The sequence below is a fragment of the Peromyscus eremicus genome, chromosome 7, assembly GCF_949786415.1.
Source record: "Peromyscus eremicus chromosome 7, PerEre_H2_v1, whole genome shotgun sequence".
Taxonomy (NCBI): domain Eukaryota; kingdom Metazoa; phylum Chordata; class Mammalia; order Rodentia; family Cricetidae; genus Peromyscus; species Peromyscus eremicus.
Window position 1 is genome coordinate 113,935,465 of NC_081422.1, and position 27,457 is coordinate 113,962,921.

General features: G+C 50.8%; 2 protein-coding genes and 3 non-coding genes across 7 annotated transcripts; all 5 read left to right on the top strand.

Annotated features, from left to right (window-relative positions):
* Positions 1–1,769: 1,769 nt before the first annotated feature.
* Positions 1,770–18,449, top strand: Slc25a38 (solute carrier family 25 member 38). 3 transcript variants are annotated; one of them, XM_059268906.1, is made up of 7 exons: positions 1,770–1,955; positions 7,401–7,522; positions 8,396–8,480; positions 11,240–11,419; positions 11,661–11,835; positions 16,441–16,607; positions 17,692–18,448. In XM_059268906.1, exons 1-7 carry the CDS (start codon positions 1,827–1,829, stop codon positions 17,812–17,814), a joined length of 981 nt encoding a protein of 326 aa, XP_059124889.1. In that variant the 5' UTR covers positions 1,770–1,826; the 3' UTR covers positions 17,815–18,448. The 3 variants fall into 3 exon arrangements, with proteins under 3 accessions (XP_059124889.1, XP_059124890.1, XP_059124888.1); XM_059268907.1 differs by lacking the exon at positions 1,770–1,955 and adding an exon at positions 5,702–5,922; XM_059268905.1 differs by lacking the exon at positions 1,770–1,955 and adding an exon at positions 6,060–6,683 and having other exon boundaries at positions 17,692–18,449.
* A 3,412-nt stretch (positions 18,450–21,861) lies between these two features.
* On the top strand, positions 21,862–25,702 carry Rpsa (ribosomal protein SA). The gene is made up of 6 exons (XM_059268908.1): positions 21,862–22,009; positions 22,770–22,888; positions 24,301–24,546; positions 24,957–25,085; positions 25,179–25,344; positions 25,541–25,702. The coding sequence occupies exons 1-6, from the start codon at positions 21,877–21,879 to the stop codon at positions 25,633–25,635; spliced, it is 888 nt and encodes a 295-aa protein (XP_059124891.1). The 5' UTR covers positions 21,862–21,876; the 3' UTR covers positions 25,636–25,702.
* LOC131915733 (small nucleolar RNA SNORA62/SNORA6 family) lies at positions 22,413–22,565 on the top strand. The gene has a single exon (XR_009380389.1). It is a non-coding gene; the product is annotated as a small nucleolar RNA SNORA62/SNORA6 family (small nucleolar RNA).
* On the top strand, positions 22,951–23,153 carry LOC131915732 (small nucleolar RNA SNORA73 family). The gene has a single exon (XR_009380388.1). It is a non-coding gene; the product is annotated as a small nucleolar RNA SNORA73 family (small nucleolar RNA).
* LOC131915734 (small nucleolar RNA SNORA62/SNORA6 family) lies at positions 24,604–24,752 on the top strand. The gene has a single exon (XR_009380390.1). It is a non-coding gene; the product is annotated as a small nucleolar RNA SNORA62/SNORA6 family (small nucleolar RNA).
* Positions 25,703–27,457: the final 1,755 nt, after the last annotated feature.

Genomic DNA, 27,457 nt, shown 5'->3' on the forward strand with positions numbered 1-27,457 from the left:
GATCTAAAGTATCATTTCAACATGACAAAAATTACTAATGAGGCAGGCGTGGTGGCACTTATCTTTAACTCCGGTACTAAGGAGGCAGAGACAGGTGGATTTCAGTGAGTTTGAGGTCAGCCTCATCTACTTGGTGAGTTCTAGGCCATCTAGGGGTGTATAGCAACATCCTGACTCAGATAAATGAATGAAAAAATGCATGCATGCATGCATGAATGAATGAGTGAATGGAGCCAGGTGCAGTTCAATGGTGTAGTGCTTGCTGCAAGCCTGAAGCCTTGGCTTCCATCTCTAACACAAAAACTGAATAAGAAAGTAATGATATATTTTATCTTATGTAAATCTTAGATGCCAAGCATGCGATTGACATACAGTGCGTGTCATTTCCCATTTCAGATGCTCAGTGTTCAAAGAGAAATGTGGATGGTGGTAGGGAAGAAATTGGAGGGGAGGTGTTAGTATTTTGACCCGTCCCTTGGGGAACCCGCCCAGCATCCTCTGACGCTGCCATTCTACGTTCCCTTTAAGAAAAAACTCCTCCCCCTTTGCTCGCTCGCTCTCCTCTTTTCCCCCCTTTCCCGCCATGAGGTGTGCACACCTCTGCTTTCCATTCTCCCTCTCTCCCTCTCTCCCTCTCCCTCCCTCCCCCTCCCTCTCTCCCTCTCCCTCCCTCCCCCTCTCCCCTCCCTCCCTCCCTCCCTCCCTCCCTCCCTCCCTCCCTCCCTCCCTCTCTCTCTCTCTCTCTCTCTCTCTCTCTCTCTCTCTCTCTCTCTCTCATAATATCTCATAATAAACTCTCTTCACGAGCCCCACCGCCCCATCTGCCTAGCATGTTTCCCCCAGCCATGGGACACCTTGGCCTGGCCAGCCAGGGCCTCCCGCTCGCTGTATCATTATAGAGGGAATGGGGGTTGGATTTGATCAGACACATTATATGCATTTAGAAATTCTCAGGAAATAAAAAAAGCGATGTAGTACTGCACCTGCGGTTGGTTCTCAGCACCCATGTGGGCAGTTCACGCGCCGGGGATCTGATGGCCCTCTTCTGGCCTCTACTGGCACCACACTCACATGTATATACCCACACACATAATTAAAAATAAAATCTACAGCCCGGCGGTGGTGGCGCACGCCTTTAATCCCAGCACTCGGGAGGCAGAGCCAGGCGGATCTCTGTGAGTTCAAGGCCAGCCTGGTCTCCAAAGCGAGTTACAGGAAAGGCGGAAAGCTACACAGAGAAACCCTGTCTCGAAAAACCAAAAATAAATAAATAAAAAATAAAATAAATAAAATAAAATCTACAAAATAAATTTAAAAAGCTGGGCTGTAGTGGCACACACCTTTAATCCCAGCACTCGGGAGGTAGAGGCAGGTGAATCTCTGTAAGTTCGAGTCCAGCCTGGTCTACAGAGTGAGTTCCAGGACAGCCAGGGCTATACAGAGAAACCCTGTCTCGAGAAACAAAAATAAATAAATGGAGAAATGTGAATTCTATTTTTAAAAAGCCGTGTCTAAAAAGAAGGCATCACAACCTGCTTCCGTTCTTAAATATAATTTAATTAAAATTAAATACAATTAAAACTCAGCCAGTCACACATTTCGAAATGCCCCAAGAAGGCAAGCCCTTGGTTCTCCAAGAACTGCGGACTCTGCAATTCTGCATGTAACCACCAGGTGGCGATCAGAACGCTACCAACATCAACGGAAGCGGAAGTGGAATCTCATCTTCCTGACTGGTTCCTTCTATTTTCTCCTCCCCCGGAAACACAGACCCTCTAGACTCGGGTACTGAGGCTTGCCTGCGGCTGGCGGACTGGCGGGGAGGGATGGGCGTGAGCGCGGAGCCGCGGAGCCTCGCAGTCGCCGGGGCCGGGCTCGCGTCCCCCGTGATCGAGAAGGCGCGCTCTGCGCTGTTGCCGCCGCAGGACGTAGAGGACACGGTGGAGACGCTCATGGTGAGCTCCCGGGGACAGGGGGACCGGGTCGGGAACTGCCTGTGCTGGGGGACAGTGCTTCTAGAACATTCCAGATCTAGAACCCTCTAGCGGTAATGGATAGGAGCGCTTCGGGTCACCCCGGGCCTCCCGCAGGCCGCCGGGTGCAGGCCGCCTCCCTTGTCCCGCTTCCCCGCGGGCTGCTGCCTCAGCTTCCACGGCTCGCGAAGGCCACGCCCCCTCAGTCAGATTGGCTGCGCGGCCGGGCGCCGGGCTGCCATTGGCGGGGGCGGGGGCGGGGGCGGGGCGGGGCGGTGTCTCCCGCGGCCTGGGCGGGGCCTCGCCAACCATAGGCGGCGGCGGGGTGCGTCGGGAGGCGGGGCGGACCTGGGTGGCGATGCTCCTTAGTGGGAGGACGACGCACTCCTTTTGGGATGTCTTTAACATTTTTATCCTTTTTTGAGACAGGGTCTCACTGTGCAGCCCTGGCTGGAACTCGGAGAGATTGGCCTGTCTCTGTCTCCAGAGTGCAGATACTAAAGGCGTGTGCTCCCCTCTGTGTGGCTTTTTGGAAATCTTTAAAGATAACCGTGGCAGCTCCAGGATCATGTCTTTCAAAATTGCATGCCCTTTCTCCCTGGACTGCCATCTTTCCCCTTCTGTTGTGTATTGGACGTAGGGATTCTGTTGGTTGTGGTTTTGTTGTGAGTGGTTGAAATTGTGGAACTGATTGGCTGTTGAAATGATACTCGACTTGTGTTTGTGTGTAGTCCTACTTGCTGATTATGCTTTTAGTTGTTATTTATTTTTATTTATGTGTGTGTGGTGGGGGTATGTGCACAAAAGTGCACGTACCCACGGAGGCCAAAAGGGTGTTGGGATCCCCTGGAGCTGGAGTTACAGGTGGTATGGGTGTTGGGAACCCCATGGCCTTCTGGGAGAACACTGCTCACTTTTGACTGTTCTCCAGCCCCTTCTGATTGTTTTTGTCTGTTCTCACGCTTAGAAAATTGCAATATTCAGCCGAACGGTGGTGGCGCACGCCTTTAATCCCAGCACTCGGGAGGCAGAGCCAGGCGGATCTCTGTGAGTTCGAGGTCAGCCTGGGCTACAGAGTGAGATCCAGGACAGGCACCAAAACCACACAAAGAAACCTTGTCTCGAAAAACCAAAAAAAATAAATAAATAAATAAAAAAACAATAATAAAAAATAAAAGAAAGAAAGAAAAGAAAAAAAAGAAAAGAAAATTGGAATATTCACCTTTCTTTAAGCCGTGAAAAAGGTTGAGCTACTAAAATAAATTAAATCTTAAAATTGGAGGTGTAGCCCTGTGGTAAGGCACCTCAGCAACAAATAAAACTAAACCCAGGACCCTGCCCAGTGACTCCTGTAGAGAGGCAGATCTGTGTGATAGTGAGATCCTGTCTCAAAGCAAGTATGGCAGTAGACCCACAAAAAACTCAATCCACTCAAAGGATATGCAGTACACACACAAAAGTCACGGTGCTGTTTACGTTACTTGCTTTTTTTTTTTTTTTTTTTTTTTCTTTTAGTTTTTGGTTTATCTATTAGAATCGACATTGTGGCTGGGTAGTGGTGGCACAGGCCTTTAATCCCAGGAGGGCAGAGGCAGAGGCAGACAGATCACTGAGTTCAAGGCCAGCCTGGCCTACAGAGTGAGTTCCAGGACAGCCAGGGATACACAGGGAAACCTGGTCTTGAACCCCCCTCGCCCCCCTCTCCAAAAGCTGTTGTCTCTTTTTGTTGATTCAGTGAGTATTTATTGGGCCAGTGATGTTCTCAGTCACTGTGCTGTGAAGATAAGACATTTAAAGTGCAGTTTCCGCCATCAGGCATGGAGGTGAAGGACGGCAGCCTTCAAATAAAGTGGGTGCAGGGCTGGAAGTGTCTCAGTGGTAACATGCTTGTTCAGCATGCCTGAGGAACAGATAGATAAATAGGGTGTGATGCCTTTGAGAAGCAGAGCCTAGGAGAACTGCCCAGAAGCTGTATTACTGTTCCTTCTAGTAACCTTGCTGGGAGTGATTTTATCCTGTTCTGGGATAGGACATTCAGGAGCCACTGGGCCTTATCCTGTGGGTTTCCGCTCAAGGGAGAACTGAGTACAGGTTTCCTGTTAGGAAGAACCATTCATCTGTCTATGTTGCACACTTTCTGAATACTGGTTCTTGTCTTGTTTTGTTTTGTTTTTGAGAGAGAGAGTCTCTCTATGTAGTTCTGACTGTCCTGGATCTCAATATGTAGATCAGGCTGCCCCTCAATCTCAGAGTTCTCCTGCCTCTTCCTCTGGCTGCCTTGCTTCCATGTCAGTTCTTGACAGGACCGTGAAGGAGACGGGGTTGTGTCATAAAATGATGGCCACAGGGGGCTGCTCCAGGTGTCAGGGAGACACACGGGACCTGAGATGGAGGGATAATGTCTGAGTGTTCAGAGCTGAGAGGGAGGCGGGGAGAGCACCTTATAGCACTAGCGGATGGTGAATGTGTGGGCCAGGGAGGTGAGGAGGGACCGTGTGCTGGCCGAGGGCCTTGCGGCAGTAGGTGACACTGTCTGGGAGAGTTAGGGGGCAGCTGAATCATTTTTGATTTACTGTGGATGAGTACTACTGACAGAGTTGTCGTGTTTAGTAGTTTCTAGTACATTTACCATTACGTATAACCTTTGTTCCATCCTGTTTGCTTGTGTGAGTTGGTAATTTATACGTGAACAGAACACGTCTCACTGAGGCTGCAGACTCCAGTCTGCAGTGTTTAAAGACGACCCTGGCTTTAGGATAGGAAGTAGATTGAGGGGTCAGAGTTGAAGTTGAAAGGTTGTGGCAGTCAGCAGGGAAGGAGAGGTGGACCCTGGAGCCTGGATGGGTCCAGAAGATGGGTTGAGAGCTGACGAAGAAGCAGAGTGAGCAAGTGTGGAGAGGCCCAGACCAGGATGGACAAACAGCAGGGTGTTCACTTGGATGTGGCATGCAAGGGGCAACAGGTTGGAGTAAAGGAGGGAGCTGAGTTCAGGTTTACAAATGTCGTCTGAGGTGACATCTGAGCAGTGGCAGTGTGGGTCTGTGTGGAGCCCCACAGAGCAGTCGTGTGTGGATGAGAGGCGAGAAACTAGGGAAACTGACACTGGCTGAGGGATGTGAGAGCTTGGCTCAGTGGGAGAAGAGCCGTGAATGGTGGCCAGAGAAATGAGGGCACGGGGCTCACTGCTGGGCTGGAAGGAGGGGGGCTCAGGAATATGGGATCTCTCCTGGCCCACACACCACATTTTCAAGCCCCTGCTCGTTCCCGAATAAACTCATTCTTTAGAGAACCTCTCTGTTGCTTAGGTTGGAGGGACAGACAGGGCTGACTGATGGGTCAGTCCTCAGGACATACTCAGGAAGCAGCAGGCAGAGCAGAGCGAGTCTCCAGAGACTGGGGAGGAGGCAGGTGTGGGGGACCATTGCCCAAGTTTCCAGTTTGAACTGTTGGGTTTGAGACCCCTGTGGGCCCCCATGGGCAGGAGGGACCCTGGGATGGCAGAGAGTGGCTGGAGGTGAGGGCAGAATGGGAGTGTGTGTGAAGCCCGGTTGTGGGTGGGGCTGCTCTGAAAGGCTGCGGGCATAGGAGATAAGAAGTGCAGCCGAATGATGTACAAGTAGAGGGGAGAGACCTGTAGCCGGAGTGGGGTGAGGTGGGGGGTAGGGCGTGGAAGGAACCAGTACGAGAGAGAGGTGGTCGCTGATATCAAATGCACTTAAGTAAGTTAAGGACAGGGGCGGAAGAGGAGGCCTGGGATGTGCAGGCCCCAGTGAGTCCGAAGGAACCTCCAGAGGAGTTCTGACTAGATGGCAAGCCCGAAGCGTGACAGGCACAGTGTGGCACTGGAAACAGGCTCTGGAGCAGGTTTCCCGGCAGAGAAGAGATGTCCAAGGAAGAGAGGGACCTCGTATATGAGGAGGTTGAACCCCCCAACACTGCAAGGGCTCAGGTGAGGCTGAGGAGCAGCTTTGTGGGGAGTTTTGCTTAGCAGAATAGTTGGCATCTCTGGAGAGAGGGCCCTGGCTGCCAGTGCAGATGTGCTGAAATACACACACCACCTGGTTTTGCCTGATGTCTTCTGAGAGCCCTGCTGGCACCCCAGGACTGTCGTCCCATCCAGTATTCAACTCTCAGAACTTCTTTAGTCCCAGTGGTCTTGAAACCAACTCCAGCTGTATTGGATGGAAGTTAGGGTGGGCTCTCTTCTCTCTGAAATGGGTGCTTCAGATAACATTTGGGTTCCTGGTAATTTGACGTAACAGAGACCTCATAGTCATTCTAGTAAGCCGTTAGAGCCACAGTGTGTCAGTTATTTTAAAAGTAGTCTATGGCGACACCACCTGGAATGCGCCTAATCTTGTCTGATCTCCGGAGCCGGCCAGGGTGGGGAGTGCAGGTGCCTCTAAATGGGGGAACAGGAGGTCTCCAGATGGGCTCCGCCAAGCCTCTTGTTTGGAGGAGAGAGAGTTGTGAAGTGTCTGTTCGTTGTCATTGGTGATTCCGATGCATTCCAGAAAGGGGACGCTGTCATGGAAACCCAGTACCCTGCAGTGGGGGTGCACTCCTGGGGTGTGCCTGAGGGAGGTACTTCAGTGTCTGAAAGGAGTGGAGCAGAAGATAAGCCTGCGTGGCAGTGCAGGGCTTGAGGGAGGCCCGAAGGCCAGAAGGACTGCTCTGCACAGTGTGTGGTCTGCTTGGCTCCGTGAGATGGTGGGTAGAAGAAAGGCAGAAGGTTTTGTTTGTTTGTTTGTTTTTGTTTTTGCTGGTTTTCCGAGGCAGGGTTTCTCTGTGTACCCCTGGCTGTCCTGGATCTCACTCGGTAGTCCAGGCCGGCCTCAAGGTCACCTGCCCCTCCTCCCCGGTGCTGGGGTCAAAGGTGTGTGCCACTCCCGGCCTTGCTTGAAAGGCAGAGTTTTAATGGAGTACTGGAAGCTATACATAGTGGCCAAGCTTTTGCTCTCGTGGGTGGGTTTGGACTTGTTCCTATAAATCCCTGCAGCTCCTCCGACCCAGAGCTCGGGGAAGCGCTGGTCAAACTGCACTCAGCATAAGGACAGATAGGGAAGCGTGCCATGAAAACGGACGTGTTGCCGAGTGGAGCCAACATTAGAGCAGGAAATAGTGAGACCAGAGAGGTCCCTTTTGCTGTGCACATTTCAGTACTGGCTGTAGACTTTACTTTCCCCGTGTTGGTGGGAAAGGCGTGGCTATTGGAGTAGCTCCCAACAGCGTTGTGGGAGGGGCATGAGGCACGTGGTCACAGCTCAGCAAATCAGGAAGCAGAGAGCCCAGCTAGAAGTAGGCTGGGTTGGGGTTGTGACAGGTCCTCAAGGTCCTGAAGGTCCTCGGAAAAGCGTGGCAGGTGCCATAGTGGGGAAAGGAGCTGGGCTTGGTGGGTAAGCCTGCCAACGCCACCGTCTCTTGCAGTTACATCCGGTGATCAAGGCTTTCCTCTGCGGCTCCATCAGTGGGACCTGCTCCACCCTCCTCTTCCAGCCTCTGGATCTCCTCAAAACCCGCCTGCAGACCCTCCAGCCCTCAGACCTACGGTAGGCTGTTGCCCTGCCTCATGGCCGGGTTTAGCAACTTCTCAGACACAGGACTAGCCTTACAAGTTACATCAACTTCATGACATTAGAGAAACACAAGCCAGACTGGAAGTCCTTTCTGTTGTTGTGTTTGCTTCTGACAAGAGTTTTGCTGTGTATCCTACACTGACCTTGATCTTGCAATCCTCCTGTCTCAGCTTCCTGAGTGCTGGGTCATGTGCTTTGTGGATACTGTTTTCTGAAGAAAAAAAAGCTGGTACAGTTTTATATACCTACACATTATAATTTGATTAATTGGGGTCCTTTTGAAGAGCGCCAGAGGACCTTCTTCAGTAACATTTGCATTGCTCCTGTGCTAGCTTGTGACATTATGACTGTGCTACCTGGTCCTGGGTTGTTTTTTTTTTTTTTGAAATACCATCCATTCTGAATGAGTTTGTGTCTCTCAGCACTATGGGAACTACACAATGTGTATGTAAAGTGGAGTTTATCCCATTGCTTGTGGTGTGAATAGACAAGTAAATATGTGTATGTGCCAAACCATGAATGCATAGCAGTCAAGAAGAATTCTGGGTCTGGTGAGACGGGTCAGCTGGTGAAGGTGCCTGCTGCCAAGCCTGACGACCTGAGGTTGATCCCTAGGACCGACTTGGGAGGAGAGAACTGATTCCTGCACGTTGTCCTCTGACTTCCACATGTGTGCATGTACACACACACACACACACACACACACATACATAATAGACTTTTAAAAGAGCAATTCTAAGATGCAGTATAGAGATCCCTGTGTTTTAGACAGTCTTCGGTGGGAACCCCGCTGTGAGGGTGCCGACTAACATTTGTTTTCTTCCCCTGTCCATTCGTCTCCTTCAGTTCCAAGCGTGTTGGGATGTTGGCGGTGTTCTTGAAGGTGGTTCGCACGGAAAGCCCTTTGGGCCTTTGGAAAGGGATGTCTCCTGTAAGCTGCCTTTTGGTCTGGATTCTCCTCCACCTCACCGGTTGTTGCTTAGACTATTTGGCTCCTCCTCAATCTGTGTGTATTAGTTACTTTTCATTGCTGTGACCAAATCCCCGACAGAAGCAGCTCAAAAGAGGAGACGCTTGTCTGGGTTTGTGTGGGGATGGAGTCCATCTTGGTGGGAAAGGCATGGCAGCTGGAATAGCTCTCCACAGCCTTATGGGAGGGCCATGAGGCAGCTGGTCACATCTCAGCAAATCAGGAGCCTAGCTGGAAGAAGGCGGGACCAGGACATACCTCCCAGCTGTCATCCCTCCTACTACTGACATTTCGCATCTCTCAAAACAGCACCACTGTCTGATGACAAGGTGTTTAATCACATGGTTTGTGAGGGACGTTTCCTCACAAACCATAATCTCTGGTTTTAGTTCCCTGCGGTCAGCCCTGCTCCAGAACATTAAATAGAAAGTTCTGTAGATGAACAGCACATAGGATTTCAGTGGTGCATTGTTCTGAGTGTGAGGCATTACTCACACGTCGGACCTGTGCTCACCACTCACCCGTCAATCACTCAGTAGCTGTCAAGTGATCAGCTCACCTGCTGGGGAACCATGAGGTTACCCGTATCTTACTTACTGATGTCCTCAGCACACCCTGGCACTGACAGTGGGACCTGCCAAAGGGAAGCCGTACAGGGGAAAGGTGGAAGAAGAAAAGAAAAAACACTGTGGTAGGAAGGAGCACTGTGTCCATGAAGTGGTGGAGAAGGAGGAAGAAATCCAGGCTGTTTTTGTTGTCATAGTTCAGATTGCAGAAGTTAACAGCCCCGTGTGATCACAGCCATGGCGTGTGGAAAGTGCTAAGGTGGATAGTGCGCTGCATCTGTGAGTGGAGACAGGAACAGAAAATATGGTCTAATTGATGGCAGTGTGTTACACCAGAGGGCAGGGAGGCCGCTTGAAGACTTCAGCAAGAGATCTCCTGAAATGAGTGACCACAAGCCACTCAGCACACGGCGGGGATACAGTCACCTGCATTTGGAAGCAGCCTTGGGCAGGAACAAGCTATACATGTGTCTGAAGCGGCTGCCACATTCTGGCATGCTGATGTGACTGGATAAAGGAAACTGAGCAAGGGGCCAGATGTGAAGCAATGAGGCTCTAAGGTGCCAGCAAGTGGGACCTACGTCCACAACAGAGCGGGTACAGCTGAGTATGAGATGTGGCCAAGCCTGACAGGGAGTGAGAGAACAGATTTGACGTGCTAATGGACTGGAGGATGGCTCAGTGGTTAAGAGCCTACGTTGAGCAAACAAACCGTGTGTTTAAACCTGGGTTCCATCTCAGCGCCCATATCAGGCAGCTCACAACCGCCTATAATTCCAGGTCCAAGGGATCTATCGTCCTTTTCTGGACTCTGCATTCTCTCATATACATGTACAAACCCATATACAGACACACATCTATACACATAAACAAAAATAAACAATTTTTTTTTAAAAAGGTAACTGCTGGGCATAATCCCAGCACTCAGGAAGCAGAGGCAGGGGGATCTCTGTGAATTAGCAGGCAGCCAAGGCTATATAGTGAGACCCGGTCTGAAAACAAAAACTAAAACAAGCAAGGCATGGGAAGACCTTTGAGTCACGTATCAGAAGAGGAGAAGAAACGTGGATGTTACCAGAATTTGCTGAAGTATTTTAGGTCGCACGTTGAAGGACAAAACCGTAGGGTCAGATGGTCGTTGAGTGCCCTGCAGAGACTCTGCGGAGTTGAACTCCTGGTCTCAGTTCTTCTGAACAGTTTCACAAATAAATCAGCTTTTCCTCTGCCAGGATGTCCTGGCTGTCAGCATCTCCTGCTCCTCAACCCAGCCATGGGGATCATCATGGATGGTCCCCTGTGACAGGTCATCAGGTCAGTAGGAGCCTGACCTCCCCCAGTGCCTGTGTCGATCACCTTGCTTTATCTCCTCCCCCAGGTGTTTCGCTGGCTCTAAATATCACAAGAAGAGGGGGAGCAGGACAGTGGAGTGTAAGGGAAGGGAAGCTGCAGTCATACAGATTTTATTACTATGCTTCGTTTATAAATGAAGCTCTGATACCTGGATTTGAACAGTGGAGACAGAAGGACAGTGTGCATAGGACTCAGTGTCGTCCACTGTTTTGGCTACCCCCTTCCCAACAGATATGAGGGGCTGCTCGCTTCCCCCCGTCTCCTGTACGGTCACTAACGTCTGCACTCATGTGACTGTCAGCACAGCCCCGGCTCCGAAGCTGGCATCCCACTGTCAGTGCAGCCTCACCTTTCCCACCACTGTGAAAGCGGGCTGGGACAGCCACACCTTTATCTCTTTGTCCAAAGGCTTTTTCTGGCCCCAAGACCCACCTTGCTGGAAGTACCAAGCCTTGGTTCCCACCCTCCACCCACAGCAGCCTTCAGCCACTGAAAGATGGGAAGTGATGTTTAACTACACACCTTGCCCCTTCAGCAGAAAGATCACAGGGGTGGGGTGTTCACTGGTTGCTGGAGCTTGCAGAGGGGGACTAACTTAGCCACAGCTGGAGCTGCTTTGATATACTCCGTACTGACTGATGCCTTCCTGTCTCTGCCCCTCCTCCCATTGGTGCTCCCTTCACACCTTAAACAAGCAGCTTGCATGTGGATCACCCTGGGGTCTCCTAGGGATCACCTTCCAGCAGGTATCCTGTAGGTTTGAGTCTTTGGTTTCATCCTTCCTCTCTCTGCCTTTCCCTACAGTCCATCGTGAGGTGTGTCCCTGGTGTTGGAATCTACTTTGGCACTCTGTACTCTCTGAAGCAGTATTTCTTTCGAGGCCATCCTCCAACCGCCCTGGAGTCGGTCATCCTGGGCATGGGCTCACGCTCTGTCGCAGGAATCTGCATGTCACCCATCACAGTGATCAAGACGCGCTACGAGGTAAGTCTAACAGTTTTAGAACCTTCGGGTTCCGGGTTCCGGGTAGTGAGCACGTGTGCCAACCCCAGGAGTGTAGTCTGACTCAGGGTAAAACGTGCTTAGATAACTCAGTTTTGTAGACAGGGCAAGCCATGTGTGAACTAGAGCCTGGTTCCTTGGTGATGGCATGTAACCTGAATTCTGCTTGGGCCGCTGCTCGGATGCCAGTCTGCCAGTCACTAGATGTGCCCTCCCTTTGTAGAGTGGGACTTACAGCTACGAGAGCGTCTACGCAGCCCTGAGGAGTATCTATTGCAGCGAAGGCCACCGAGGCCTCTTCAGGGGCCTGACAGCAACTCTCCTCCGCGATGCGCCCTTTTCAGGACTCTACCTGATGTTTTACAGCCAGACCAAAACCACAGTGCTCCGAGGCACAGGTAAGGGAGTGTGTGGTGGGCGAGAGGAGTCTCTGGGAGACTGGATTTTTGCCTTTTCTCTGGGGTAGTCATAGGAGTTTTAGGAATGGAGCTGTCTTAGTTAGGGTTTCTATTGCTGTGAAGAGACACCATGACCACAGCAACTCTTGTGAAGGAAAACATTTCATTGGTGGCTTACAGTTCATTATCATGCTGCAGTGTGGTGGCGTGCGGGCAGACATGGTGCTGGAGAAGGAACTGAGAGTCCTACATCTTGACCCATAGGCAACAGGAAGTGGTCTGAGACACTGGGTGTGGCTTGAGTATATATGAGACCTCAGAGCCTACCCCCACAGTGACACACTTCCTCCAACAAGGCCATACCTACTCCAACAAAGGCATACCTCCTAATAGTGCCATTCCCAATAAGCTTGTGGGGGCCAGTAACATTCAAACTACCACAGGAGCCATTTGGGGGCTGGGTAATAGGAGGCCCTATAGAGTGCATGTCTTCTAAAGGAGAGAGGGTAGGCTGGGTGAGAAACAAAGTGTGTTTTGCCAAGGTTCTGCAATAGCATGCCCCAGACATGCTCAAGGAACCCAGGGCAGAAGCTTTGGGGGTACAGCCTGCCAGTCTGTTTTTCGGTGAGCTCATGGTGTGGTCCCCAGCAGGCCAGCTGGGGAGCACTGGCTGGTTGGGGATTTGAGGAAAAGTTTTCACTCCCCCTGCTGTGTCCCTGCTGCTGTTCTGCTGAGCCCTCCAGATGGGTGGGGCTAGAACTACAAACTTGAGGTGCTTGTGCAGACCCACCCCCCAGCAAGCTTGTGGGCCACCCGTGAGCCAAGTCTGTGGGTGGTAAATGCTGATAGAGCAGAGTTGCTTGAAACCCATTCTGCAGAACAAGCTGTCGGAATAATTGGGGAAATGGGAATGGAATACCACCCTGGTGACTGATAGCTGCAATTGTCGTGTTTGGGGGGAATGGCTCCTTCCTCCTTCCTACGTGGGGACAGGTGTGACCCTGCAGGTCACAGCCTTGTTTTGCAATAGAAATGTAAGACAATAAGGAAATGTAGAAGTGGTATTTTGTTTTCATTTTGAAACCAGGCCTTATGTATCCCTGGTTGGCCTAGAACTCAACTATTGTAAACCAGACTGGCCTCAGACTCCTAGAGATCAGCTCACCTCCGCCTCCAGAGCACTAGGATTAATACAGGAATCACCAAGCTTGGTTTTTTGATACAGGGTTTCTCAGTGTAACAACGCTGGCTGTCCTGGAAATTGCTTTGTAGACCAGGCTGGCCTTGAACTCACAGGAGATCTGTCTGCCTTTGCCTCCCAAGTGCTGGGATTAAAGGCATGCGCCACCACCATCTGGTGTATATTGAATCTTTAAAGCCAACAGTGTCCTTGATGAATAAAAACTCAAGTTTTCCTACCTAGAGCCAGTAACAAGGTGAGAGTGTCTACACCTGCACTGTCCAGTCAGAGGGTGTCCACACCTGCACTGTCCAGTCAGAGGGTGTCCACACCTGCACTGTCCAGTCAGAGGGCGTCCACACCTGTACTGTCCAGTCAGAGGGTGTCCACATCTGTACTGTCCATTCAGAGGGTGTCCACACCTGCACTGTCCAGTCAGAGGGCGTCCACACCTGCACTGTCCAGTCAGAGGGTGTCCACACCTGCACTGTCCAGTCAGAGGGTGTCCACACCTGCACTGTCCAGTCAGAGGGCGTCCACACCTGCACTGTCCAGTCAGAGGGTGTCCACACCTGCACTGTCCAGTCAGAGGGTGTCCACACCTGCACTGTCCAGTCAGAGGGTGTCCACATCTGCACTGTCCAGTCAGAGGGTGTCCACATCTGCACTGTCCAGTCAGAGGGTGTCCACATCTGCACTGTCCAGTCAGAGGGCGTCCACACCTGCACTGTCCAGTCAGAGGGTGTCCACACCTGCACTGTCCAGTCAGAGGGCGTCCACACCTGCACTGTCCAGTCAGAGGGTGTCCACACCTGCACTGTCCAGTCAGAGGGTGTCCACACCTGCACTGTCCAGTCAGAGGGTGTCCACATCTGCACTGTCCAGTCAGAGGGTGTCCACATCTGCACTGTCCAGTCAGAGGGCGTCCACACCTGCACTGTCCAGTCAGAGGGTGTCCACACCTGCACTGTCCAGTCAGAGGGCGTCCACACCTGCACTGTCCAGTCAGAGGGTGTCCACACCTGCACTGTCCAGTCAGAGGGTGTCCACATCTGCACTGTCCAGTCAGAGGGCGTCCACACCTGCACTGTCCAGTCAGAGGGTGTCCACACCTGCACTGTCCAGTCAGAGGGCGTCCACACCTGCACTGTCCAGTCAGAGGGTGTCCACACCTGCACTGTCCAGTCAGAGGGTGTCCACACCTGCACTGTCCAGTCAGAGGGTGTCCACACCTGCACTGTCCAGTCAGAGGGTGTCCACACCTGCACTGTCCAGTCAGAGGGTGTCCACACCTGCACTGTCCAGTCAGAGGGTGTCCACATCTGCACTGTCCAGTCAGAGGGTGTCCACATCTGCACTGTCCAGTCAGAGGGTGTCCACATCTGCACTGTCCAGTCAGAGGGCGTCCACACCTGCACTGTCCAGTCAGAGGGTGTCCACACCTGCACTGTCCAGTCAGAGGGTGTCCACATCTGCACTGTCCAGTCAGAGGGCGTCCACACCTGTACTGTCCATTCAGAGGGCGTCCACATCTGCACTGTCCAGTCAGAGGGCGTCCACACCTGCACTGTCCAGTCAGAGGGTGTCCACACCTGCACTGTCCAGTCAGAGGGTGTCCACACCTGCACTGTCCAGTCAGAGGGCGTCCACACCTGCACTGTCCAGTCAGAGGGTGTCCACACCTGCACTGTCCAGTCAGAGGGTGTCCACACCTGCACTGTCCAGTCAGAGGGTGTCCACATCTGCACTGTCCAGTCAGAGGGTGTCCACATCTGCACTGTCCAGTCAGAGGGTGTCCACACCTGCACTGTCCAGTCAGAGGGTGTCCACACCTGCACTGTCCAGTCAGAGGGCGTCCACACCTGCACTGTCCAGTCAGAGGGCGTCCACACCTGCACTGTCCAGTCAGAGGGTGTCCACACCTGCACTGTCCAGTCAGAGGGCGTCCACACCTGCACTGTCCAGTCAGAGGGTGTCCACACCTGCACTGTCCAGTCAGAGGGTGTCCACACCTGCACTGTCCAGTCAGAGGGTGTCCACACCTGCACTGTCCAGTCAGAGGGTGTCCACACCTGCACTGTCCAGTCAGAGGGTGTCCACATCTGCACTGTCCAGTCAGAGGGTGTCCACATCTGCACTGTCCAGTCAGAGGGCGTCCACACCTGCACTGTCCAGTCAGAGGGCGTCCACACCTGCACTGTCCAGTCAGAGGGCGTCCACATCTGCACTGTCCAGTCAGAGGGTGTCCACACCTGCACTGTCCAGTCAGAGGGTGTCCACACCTGCACTGTCCAGTCAGAGGGCGTCCACACCTGCACTGTCCAGTCAGAGGGTGTCCACACCTGCACTGTCCAGTCAGAGGGCGTCCACACCTGCACTGTCCAGTCAGAGGGCGTCCACACCTGCACTGTCCAGTCAGAGGGCGTCCACACCTGCACTGTCCAGTCAGAGGGCGTCCACACCTGCACTGTCCAGTCAGAGGGTGTCCACACCTGCACTGTCCAGTCAGAGGGTGTCCACACCTGCACTGTCCAGTCAGAGGGTGTCCACACCTGCACTGTCCAGTCAGAGGGTGTCCACACCTGCACTGTCCAGTCAGAGGGTGTCCACACCTGCACTGTCCAGTCAGAGGGTGTCCACACCTGCACTGTCCAGTCAGAGGGTGTCCACACCTGCACTGTCCAGTCAGAGGGCGTCCACACCTGCACTGTCCAGTCAGAGGGCGTCCACACCTGCACTGTCCAGTCAGAGGGTGTCCACACCTGCACTGTCCAGTCAGAGGGTGTCCACACCTGCACTGTCCAGTCAGAGGGCGTCCACACCTGCACTGTCCAGTCAGAGGGTGTCCACACCTGCACTGTCCAGTCAGAGGGTGTCCACATCTGCACTGTCCAGTCAGAGGGTGTCCACACCTGCACTGTCCAGTCAGAGGGTGTCCACACCTGCACTGTCCAGTCAGAGGGTGTCCACACCTGCACTGTCCAGTCAGAGGGTGTCCACATCTGCACTGTCCAGTCAGAGGGTGTCCACATCTGCACTGTCCAGTCAGAGGGTGTCCACATCTGCACTGTCCAGTCAGAGGGTGTCCACACCTGCACTGTCCAGTCAGAGGGTGTCCACACCTGCACTGTCCAGTCAGAGGGTGTCCACATCTGCACTGTCCAGTCAGAGGGTGTCCACATCTGCACTGTCCAGTCAGGTGCTGCAGAGCTGTCAGATATTTTTTAATTAACTGTCAGATATAATTAACATATTAATTGTTTTAAATCATTATACTGAATAATGCATTTTGCTGTGACACCATCATCCAGACACATCCCAGGACTCTGGTCAGGCCTGCCCTGAGCACATTGGTTAACCCTGCCTCTTTACCATCTGTCAGAGAATGTGAGTTTTGTAACCTCACCCTGCCCTTGCTGTTTCAGACCAGTTGGCTGCTGCTCTGATGCCCCTGGTTAATTTCAGCTGTGGGGTGTTTGCTGGCATTCTGGCTTCGCTGGTGACCCAACCTGCAGACGTGATCAAAACGCATATGCAGCTCTCCCCAGTGAAGTCTCAGTGGATTGGCCAAGCGGCCAACCTCATCTTCAAGGTAAGACTGCAAAGTGTGTGCTGCTCTCGTGGTCAGGGATGTCTGTAGAGCAGCAGCACACTCCTCCAGTGTGCTAGCAACCCTGGGGAGCATGAGAGTTGTGTGTTCCCAGGGGCGCAGAGATGGCTCAGCAGTTAGGAGTGCATGCTGCTCTTGCAGAGGACGTTATGTCTACCAGCTTCCAATGGTAACGCCAGTTCTGACCGCCTGATCCAGATCCTGGCTTGGCAAGCAGCCCTAGTCTGTATTTCCTATGCTGCTTGGCGCTTCTTTGCCATGTATAAATGGTGCAGCTGGCTGAGCATAGTGGTGGACACCTGTCACCCTAGTTCTGAGGTCTGTGGAAGGAGGGTCATGAGTTTGAAGCCAGTGTTGTCTGGGCTGCAGTAGTGAGTGTCCCATCTCAAAGCAAGCGAACAAACCAGAAAAACGTAAACAGAACCATATGCACACAAACCAAACTGCACACACCAACCCTGCATAAGGGAGTTCCCAGTATAGAGAGCTTTTACCCCTGCCTGGGTCTGGTTCCAATCTCTGGCACCCCAGAAGAATCTCGTAATGTTCTTTTAAAAATCCCTTCAATTTTATTTATGTGTATGTGTGTACATGTTAGTGTGTGTGCTTGTGGAAGCTCGAAGGGGCGCTTCGTCCCCTGGTGCTGGAGTTAGAGACGATTGTGAGCTGCCGATGGGTGCTGCAGAGCAAACTCTGGAAGAACAGCAAGTGCTCTCAGCTCCTGAATGTTCTGGAACTTGTTATGTAGACCAGGTTGACCTGGACCTCAAGAGATCCACCTGCCTCTGCCTCCGGAGTGGCGGGGTTAAAGGCATGCACCACCGCTCTAGGTTCTAAATGTCCTTTTTAAACTAAGAAGTGTCCCTAGGTGGTGCAGATCTAAAGACGTGGCCCCTCACAGTTACAGGGAAATTGGAGGGTCATTGGTTATCCTCGTGGGGCCATAATCCACAGGTTTGGCGCACAGTTGAAAACTACGATTCTAAAATGAAGAACAAACTGTCAGGTGATTAATTAGCTGCGTTGAACTTGGCTTTTGAAGTTTTGACACTGGTTTTCATCACAGAACCATGGGCTGCGTGGCTTCTTTCAAGGCGGTGTTCCCCGGGCCCTCCGTAGAACTCTGATGGCTGCCATGGCATGGACTGTCTATGAAGAAATGATGGCCAGGATGGGCCTCAAGTCCTGACAAGAGAGGGCCGGGGAAGGAAGATCTGCTGTCTTGCCTGGTTCCTGCCATGGGCCGCTGCAGCTTGCTGTCCTGGAGTCAGGTGAAGTGCTGTCTGAGGAACCAGGCATAAATGCTGTTGCCTTTAGTCCCCCATTCAAAGACTGGAGGAGTGCTGGAGCCCCCAGAGCCTCTGAAGTGGAGTGGCCAATGCCCACAGCTCCAGACACACTCCCAGCCAATACACACAGGGAGCTGGGAGTCGAGCTTGGTTGCCCCACAAGGCTACTTGAGAGGCATTTCTAGAGAGACCTCTGCCAGAATGCTCTGTTTCAGCCACCTACCTACGTCATAGGGCACCTTAGATATGCCGGTGAGCACGGAATCCCACAGTAGAGAAGCTGCGGCCTCCTGCCGTGTCTGAAGGCAGGAGTCTCAAGTTAGGGAAGACTGGACCGAACGGGAGCTGTCGTGAAGCAGTGAGGTGGCTCAGAGACTTATGGCACTTGCCTGCATTGGATGCCCGGACCCACAGGGGAGGAGGAGAACCAACTCCTGCAAGTTGTCCTCTGACTCCTCACATGCACTGTGCAAGCACCCATACCCAATGAGGAAATAAATGTAATGTTTTTAAATAAAGACATCAACAGGCTGGATACTGTTTGAGGCGATAAAAACAAAAAACACTCCCAAAATAAGATAGAATTAATTTTGCTCCTGGGGAACCTCCTGAAGGCCCCAGAGAATGGACACAATCACTTCCTAGGCTTCAAATGTACTGTTTTATTGTTTGGTTTGGTTTGTTTTTTGAGATAGGGTTTCTCTGTGTAGCCCTGGCTGTCTTGTAACTCACTCTGTAGACCAGGCTGGACTTGAACTTAGAGATCCGCCTGCCTCTGCCTCCCAAGTGCTGGGATTAAAGGCGTGCACCACTACTACCCCCAAATGTACTGTTTTAATCTGTGTTATTCTCACATTTTCCATAAAGTTCAGATGGAAAAAGTAAAGACCTTAGATTGAGATCTGTTTGAAAAACAGAAAAACAAAAATAAGCGTAGCAGATTGAGGAGAAGCATGCCATTAATCCCAGCACTTGAGAGGGAGAGGCAAGTGGCTGTCTGGGAGTTCCAGGTCAGCCAGGGCTGCATAATCAGCCTGTCTTTATTTAACGAAAGAAAGAAAGAAAGAAAGAAAGAAAGAAAGAAAGAAAGAAAGAAAGAAAAGGAAGGAAGGAAGGAAAAGGAAAGGAAAAAGTACTTCTTGGTAAATCTAAATAGTATGTCTTACTCCCTGAGGATAGCAGAGGAATTTTGAGGTGACTTAATTTTTGACGTGTCATATAAGTCCTTAAAACTTAATTTTAAAAAAGCAGCTTTAGAGATGGGTATGGTGGTGCACACCTTTGATCCCAGCACTCAGGAGGCAGAGTAGGCAGATCTCTGAGTTTGAGGCCAGCCTAGTCTACAGAGTGAGTTCCAGGACAGCCAGGGCTACACAGAGAAACCCTGTCCCAGAAAACCAAAGGAAAAACAAAGGCAGCTTCAGTTTACACACTAAACAATGTACCTGTGTGAAGTACACAGGCCAATGGTTTGGAGCTTGATGTATGGCTGAGTGGAGTACTAATACATGCAAGGTCCTGGGTTCGATCCCCAGTACCTGTCATAGGAAACTCAGTCACCCCTGTGAGACCCTGTCCAAAAAGTGCAGCCGTGACCCTACATCAGTTTTAGAACACCCCTTTGTAAGATCTCATAATCCTCACTCCGAGCCCACAACTCATTTTCTGTAAGTTTGTCTTTCTGAACACATCATTTAATAGATTCTAGAACATTCTGTATTCTTTTACTCATCAAAATATTTTGAAGTACATTCCTGATGTGGAAGTTCAATACTTTGTTCTTTTTAGTTTTAGGTTTTTTTTTGTTTTTTTGAGACAGGGTATTAATACACCTTCAAACTCACGATCCTCTTGCCCCCACCTCCAAAGTGTGAATTAACAGGGGTGTACCACCATACTCAGGCCAGAGCCGATTTTCCTCTGAAGTTCTCGGACCTTGTGAGGTGAGGCAAGCACTCTACCACCCAGCAGTACAAACAGCATAAAAGATGTGACTGGATGACCATCCAGTCTCTCCACATACCCTTCAACACTTTGTCATATCTACTGGGTGCCCATCTTTTTTTTTTTTTTTGTGGTGGTCTCAAGTTTAGGAAGGAGCCATTACTTTCTACAAAAAGCAGAGGGGTAGGTGGGTATGTGCTCCAGTGTTTAAAAAGCTCTGACACAGGGTTGGAGAGATAGCTTAGAGGTTAAGAACATTGGCTGTTCTTCCAGAGGTCCTGAGTTCAATTCCCAGCAACCACTTATGATGAGATCTGGCGTCCTCTTCTGGAGTGTAGGCATCCATGCAGGCAGGATGTTGTGTACATAATAAACCTTAAAAAAAAAAAAAAGTTCTGACACAGATGACCCAGGCTGTGTCAGGTAAGTGGGGAGAGGAAGACTGCACATGCCCTAGGCAAAAGACCACCATGGAGACCGAATCCTGCACATGAAAGCAAAGAACCTTTATTTCAAGTTCTGGAGCTTGGTTCCAATACAGAGCAGAGAGCCCCGAGCTCAGGTGGGATGGGGTTTTTATTGTAGCAGAGGTTGGAGTGAATTTGTAAAACAAAAAAAGAGATGTGTGCTAGACTCAAGGACATCTGGCCACCTTATCTAATGGGGGAGGGTGTTAGATCCTTCCTCACCCCTGGGTGGATCCCTGGGTGGTATGCTTTTCCTGGATCTGGGTGTTGCCTGCCAGTAAGCCTGTCACAGAAGCTGTGTCTAGGCCCTTAAGCCTGTCATGGCTGCTGTGTGGTCAAGCTATTTTGGGGCCCCTCCACAGCTGGTTGTGAGTGGTTAGTAAATGCATTTTGTTTTACTGACAGTCTAGTTTTTATTTTTACAGCCATCTTTCTACATAGGTGTCAGTTTTATATTTGTAGTTATTAGGTTCCAATGCTTTTGTACTATGGGACATATTTTATCCTCAGATGGCTGCATAGTATTTTACTGAACATAATAAACTTGTTAATTGCGCGTTGGTAATTCGTCCTCCAGAGAGCACGTGCAATCCTCCAGGTTGTGCTTGCTGTACCCAGACCTGATTTCCAAAGACCTTCCAACAAGACTAGCGAACCTTGCACCCCGGTGAGGCAGCTACTTCCGGTCCGCGTGCGCTCTCCAGAGCAGGGCCAGGCGCGGGCCATTTCAACTTCCGCTCCTCGGCTTTGTAGCCTCCTCGCTTGCCGAGTCTGCGCATGCGCCGCTGCCTCCCTCTGAAACGAAAGGTCTGCCCTCTTTTCGCTTAATCTGCTTTGCTATTGGCTGGCTGCGGATTATTTAAGAACGTCATTTCCGGCCGCCAGTCCTTTCCGCGCTACTCTGGGACGGGTCCATACGGCATTGTTCTTGGTGAGTCTCTCGTGGGCTCCTCGGTGCCGCCCGACGCCGCGGGCTCGGCCGCCCCGCCCCGTGCCGGGTGCCCAGGGTGCCGAGGCCGCGTCTCCCCGAGCGGCTTCGCTCCCGGCGGTGGCGTCGCCACGTGGCGGCCTCCAGTGAGGTGGGGCGGGCGCCGTCCCGAGGCCCTGTCGGCAGGGCGCTGGGGAAGTGCTTGTGAGGCGCGGGGAGATGGGTCCGGAGCTGCCGGTCACATCTGGAAACATAACCCGGAACACCCCAGACAGGCTTGGCCTTGCACTTTCCCTTAGTTCCCGTGTTCCTGCGGAAGCGTTAACTCCAATTGGCTATTTTCCCTGCTACCAAAGCCACTTACTTGGAAGGCCTAATGCAGTGTGATAGGTGGCCGGAGAAGTTGAAAGCGATAGGAATAAGAATACACCCCACTTCAGCGTCACCTGCCGAGCCTGGCGGCACACGCCTCTAATCCCCGCTCTCGGGAGGCAGGGGGACCTTTGTGAGTGCTAGGACAGCTCTGGCCACATTGAGACCCTAGTCTCAGAAAAGGAAGAGAAAACCCAGATGAATTATTTCTTTTTCAGATTCCCGTCGTAACTTAAAGGGAAACTTACACAATGTCCGGAGCCCTTGATGTCCTGCAAATGAAGGAGGAGGATGTCCTCAAATTCCTTGCTGCAGGAACCCACTTAGGTGGCACCAACCTTGACTTTCAGATGGAGCAGTACATCTACAAAAGGAAAAGTGATGGTCAGTTACCGCTTTTGATAATTGGGGTAAATTTCTTGTAAGCTTCTGACTACACTGTTGTGGCTGGTGCATGCCTTGGGCAATACCGATCCTGAATGTTCTGAGGTCGTTTGGAGGGATACTACAATTGCTAGGTTGGGGTTGGATCCTGGAGGGTGTGTAAGAGGTCGGGTAATATTATTTCTTAGCGTGCGTTCTGTATCACAGACAGTGTCATAGGCATCGACTATGTGGGTTTAGTGGGAAGTAGAATGAGATGTGAGGATAACCTGAGAAAGATTGGCGGGATGGGTTGTGAGAAGCGGAGGGTAGTGAGTTCACCAGTTAATTGAGATACTGGAATGTTGTGAGGGGTTGGTAGGATGGATTGAATCTGCATGTGGTGGTACCCGATGGAACTGAAACTGCACACTATTAAAGCTCAGAGTGGAGGCCACGCTTGGCCAGTGAACTTGTGAGTGTCGGAAGTGTGCTACATTGAACGAGGCAGGATTTTCGCTAACACCAGTAGAGCGTGCCTCTATGACTGGAGTTGATAGTAGTCACTGCCACATATACAGTCTGCCTTCCTACAGAGTGTCTATTTGCTCAGCTAGGCTGTTAGCAGACCTATCTGGGCCACTGGGGTCAATCCCTAGCCCCCCCTTTAAAATTCCATTTGTTGCCAGTAACATATGGAAGGCAGGTAGATTTTTGAGTTCTAGGCCAGCCTGGTCTTCAGAGTGAGTGCCAGGGTGACAAACTCTTCGTTCTCACCTAGGTATCTACATCATAAATCTGAAGAGGACCTGGGAGAAGCTGTTGCTTGCAGCCCGTGCTATTGTTGCCATTGAGAACCCTGCTGATGTCAGTGTCATCTCCTCCAGGAACACTGGGCAGGTTTGTAGAATGGAGGTTAATCCACAAAAGACATTGGAAGTATGTAGAAGAGTAGAGGCGTTCCAATGTGGATATCCCAGGAGGTCACTCTACCTGGGCTCTGTCCTAGTGGCGTGGGGGAGCATAGGCATTGTCCAGTGATGTACAGTCCCTTTCCACAACGTTGGAGATGAAGCTGGGCCTGGTGCCTGCGCCTGCATATTCCTACAACTTCTCAGAGTCCTATGGACAATGAATGAGGAGGCAAACCATGCAGGAAACAGTCCTATGCCCCTCAGACAGTGCTGTGTGCTTAACAAATTGTTTTTGGCTGGGTGTGGTGGCGCACACCTTTAATGCCAGCACTTAGGAGGCAGAGCCAGGCGGATCTCTTGAGATTGAGGCCAGCCTGGTCTACAGAGTGAGATCCAGGACAGGCACCAAAACTACACGGAAAAACCCCATCTCAAAAAACAAACAAAAAGTTGTTTTTGTTACTTCTGATTTAAAAGAAAGGTAATGAACCTGGTCCTTGTAAAGGTTTGTCCAGGTTCTTCAGAGTTCTTAAAATTACTTGTTAACTTAAGTGTCTCAGTTGTAAAAAGTGAGGTAAAGTGTATCTTTTCTGTTAAGGAAATTGATATTTTTGTTATATGTAGGATGGCTGAGTCAGTGAAAATGCAGTTCATAGGTTTTGAGGGGACTTAAATTCTAGCCAGACTTTTCGGTTTTAATGTTGCAGTAAGGGTCCTGTGAGTGTGCTAGCAAGTGGTTCCTCAAGAGTGGACTTGACTAGACCTTCTGTGTTACGGAACAGGATAGAATATACTGTTACCTGGCCAGGAAGTGTTTAGGTGCTTGAATAAAGCAAAAAGGATCATCTCTTGGAGGGAGTTGGGAAATCACTGGGATGAGAGGTATAGGCATTGGGAATATCAAAGCCACAAAAATGGGAACCCTGTATACCCCTCAATGGGGACAGCTGCCAGCACTCACATTCTAGTTCAAGGGGATCCAACACCCCCTGATCTCCATGCTCATGGGTGATGTACTTGTATACATTGCAAGTAAACCACTCAAATATAAGACAAGAGGGAAGTGTTTTCTAGAGGAAAAGGAAGATGTGCTTGCCTTGTGTCCTGATAAAAATTAAATGAGAAGCTAGAGGTGTTTGCTGCACCTGTCACTGTCCTTTGAGAGACTTGGAACATGTAAGGTGACTTGAAATCACCAACAGTGACCTGCTGCATAGATGATTTGGGTTCCTCAGACTAGATGAGGAGATGGGGTGTGCAAGTGTTGCAGTTAGCCTGAGAAGAGTGTGTTCAAGGAAGTGCTGCTTTGGTGTCTGAAGGGTGGCATGTGACTAGAGTGGGTATCAACAGTTCCTACGAAACCAAGCTTGAAAATGCTGACTCAGTCTCCCTTCCAAGCGAGCTGTGCTGAAGTTTGCTGCCGCCACTGGAGCCACTCCGATTGCTGGCCGCTTCACCCCTGGGACCTTCACTAACCAGATCCAAGCAGCCTTCAGGGAGCCGCGGCTTCTAGTGGTGACTGATCCCAGAGCTGACCACCAGCCCCTCACAGAGGCATCTTATGTCAACCTGCCCACCATTGCGCTGTGTAACACAGACTCTCCTCTGCGCTACGTGGACATTGCCATCCCATGCAACAATAAGGTACTTGCTCTGGTGGAGAGTTGGTGAGTGAGCACTCTGGGAAAACTCTCAAGTTCCTCTGCACATTGTTAGAGCTTGGAGTTGAGGTCCTAAGCTGGCCGATGAACTCCCAAGTGTAGGTAGTGTGCTAAACGAGCGGCAAGGTTTTCGCTAACACCCCACTCTGTTCCTGTGAGTGGGGTTTGATAGTAACCTTTGCTACAAGTGTGAGGCCTGTGCTTTCTCGTGAATGATTGTTTTTAAGTAATTTGGGGGTTTATTATTTTGTGTATGAGAGTTTTGCCTGCATGTATGTGCTCCTGTGCCCTCGGTAGTGAGCTGCCTGGTGGGTGGGTACAGGGCAAGTGAAGTGAGTGGGGACAGGTTTGTGTTTGTGCTGACTGGTGGTTAATGACCCTCCGCTCTTCCAGGGAGCGCACTCAGTGGGTCTGATGTGGTGGATGCTGGCCCGGGAAGTACTCCGCATGCGTGGCACTATCTCCCGTGAGCACCCATGGGAAGTTATGCCTGATCTTTACTTCTACAGAGACCCAGAGGAGGTAAGGCTTACTCTGCAAATGCTTATTGCCACTAAGTGAATGGGGTGCTTTGATCTGGTTCAGTGAAGCTAAATTTGTATTTTTAAAAACTAGATTGAGAAGGAGGAACAGGCTGCTGCCGAGAAGGCTGTGACCAAGGAGGAATTCCAGGGTGAATGGACTGCACCAGCTCCTGAGTTCACTGCTGCTCAGCCAGAGGTGGCAGACTGGTCTGAGGGTGTACAGGTGCCCTCTGTACCCATCCAGCAGTTCCCTACTGGTAGGTATCCAGGCCAGGGCATCGGGCTGCTAGGGAGCCCGAGGATGTTGTCTGACCTTGGATTGTGGGCTGTTCCTCCCTGGGAGGATGGATGGATGCATGTGTCTTCACACTTGGCAGTTAGGTTGGGTTGGGGAAAGTAGTACTCTGTTCCTAGAACTGATGGTTTTTTTGTTTTTGTTTTTTTTTTCAATAGAAGACTGGAGTGCCCAGCCAGCCACTGAGGACTGGTCCGCAGCTCCTACAGCGCAGGCCACCGAGTGGGTTGGAGCCACCACTGAGTGGTCCTGAGCTCCTCTGCAGACACCTGAGCAAAGGGAAAAAAGGTGGAAGGAAAATAAAGTTCCTACAAGCTGTCTCTTGAAGTCTTTACTCCATACTGGGGCCGGAGTGGCTTTTGGAGTGTAAATACACAGGCTTGGGGGAGGGGCTAGTGACCTGGTCTGTGTTACATACCTCAGCTTGTGAACAGGTTCTAGGAGAGTGTTTGTAAGATACAGTTAGAGCACATTCATGGTCCACTTTAAATCTAGGTTGCTTTGAGGTTGTCTTTAGAATAACAAGCTGCTTGGGGCCTGTGTGGAAATTGGATAGGGGAGATCTATCTGGGTGTGGTGTTTGAGTGGAGGCATCAGATCCACTGTATTTGGAGTTTCCTAACTTGAGTCCTGGGAACAGAACTCTGGTCCTTTGGAGAAGCAAGTGATCCTCAGCATATCTCCTTAGCTTTTTTCTCTTGCTGGTGTAAGCTTTGAAGAATATTAAGTGCTGCTTATGGTATGCCGTAATTGACTCAGCTTACCACTGACACCAGGCTGGGTGTAGACGTCTGCCCCACAACAGCCTAGACTTGCATTGGTTTTATGATCTTGAGCAATGCTGGCTGTTTAACAATCTACAAGTTCTGCTTTTGTAATTTTGATGTGGAGATTTTCTGCACTTGACTAAATATTCATAGGTACTTGAGACAAATTTTGCCTGTAGAAGCACATCTAGATGGGCCTGGTGGTAGTCTGTAAGTGCAGCACTGGGAGGCTGAAGGAGAAGAACGTAGATAGGTGGGGTATACAGGCTTGTTCTACTTCCTGTCCCATGGTGAACTTGGAGTTTCTGACCTAGATTTAGGAATAGACCTATAGTGATCCAAGAATCTCAAATTTTTACACTAGACCTATTAAGCACCCAGGATACAGCAGTGAGCAGAGGTGTGGAGATGGAGGCATGAGTTACAGACATCAGGCTGCAGAAAAGGAAACGAGATGAGAAAATCCAGTGGGAGCCAAGAAAATCTAGAGGATCCTCCTTGGACTCCACAGTACAGCTTAAGCATCTGCTGCCTGGGTGACCAGTGGTTCCTGCTGGAGCAATAAGGATTCCCAGAAGTTCTCAGCATGTCCTCAATGGAAGACATTGTACCACCTAAGTATTGACCCCTGAATTTGATAAAAGAAAGGCATACCCTTAAGTAAAGTCCAAAGGTTCCCCCTGACCAGGTCTGCACAGGTGTGAGGAATGCTGGGCCATATAATGGCTGCTTCAAAATATGTAAAACTAGCAATTTAGGTATGAATAGTAGGATCAGCATGCTGGAGAGGGGTTTTGTGAACTAGAAAATAGATGTTGGGATGGTGGCCCAACCTGTAAGTTTAGGGGGCTGGAGAGATGACTCAGCGGTTAAGAGCACTGACTTTCAGAGGTCATGAGTTAAAATTCCCAGCAACCACATGGCTCACAACCACCTGTAATGAGATCTGTAAAGTGCTCTCTTCTGGCCTGCAAGGATACATGCAGACAGAATACTGTATACGTAATAAACCTAAAAAAAAAAAAAAAAAAAAATCCAAAATAGAGGGGTGGCCAGGCAGATCTCTTGAGTACAAGGCCATCCTGGTCTGCAAAGAAAGATCCAAGACATCCTGAGTTTTGCCTGGGCATAGGCTAAAACGCCATGCCTCATCAAATGGAGGGCTTGCACTGCTATAGAGTGGACCACTGTTAGACCAAACCTTAGTGGTGGTAGGGGAATGGAAGGATTGACTTGTGTTACCTTTTCCTCGGCTGCTGGGCAGTGTCCTGTAAGAGATAGGCATTCCAGCCGGATTGAGCTAGCCTG

Excerpts from the sequence above, each read along its gene's own strand:
- Slc25a38 (XM_059268905.1), top strand. The coding sequence starts at position 6,477 with ATGCATTCCAGAAAGGGGACGCTGTCATGGAAACCCAGTACCCTGCAG. Across the intron at positions 7,523-8,395 it reads CTCCAGCCCTCAGACCTACG|TTCCAAGCGTGTTGGGATGT; the intron begins GTAGGCTGTTGC and ends CGTCTCCTTCAG. Across the intron at positions 11,420-11,660 it reads TGATCAAGACGCGCTACGAG|AGTGGGACTTACAGCTACGA; the intron begins GTAAGTCTAACA and ends CTCCCTTTGTAG.
- Rpsa (XM_059268908.1), top strand. The coding sequence starts at position 21,877 with ATGTCCGGAGCCCTTGATGTCCTGCAAATGAAGGAGGAGGATGTCCTC. Across the intron at positions 22,889-24,300 it reads CCTCCAGGAACACTGGGCAG|CGAGCTGTGCTGAAGTTTGC; the intron begins GTTTGTAGAATG and ends CTCCCTTCCAAG. Across the intron at positions 25,345-25,540 it reads CATCCAGCAGTTCCCTACTG|AAGACTGGAGTGCCCAGCCA; the intron begins GTAGGTATCCAG and ends TTTTTTCAATAG.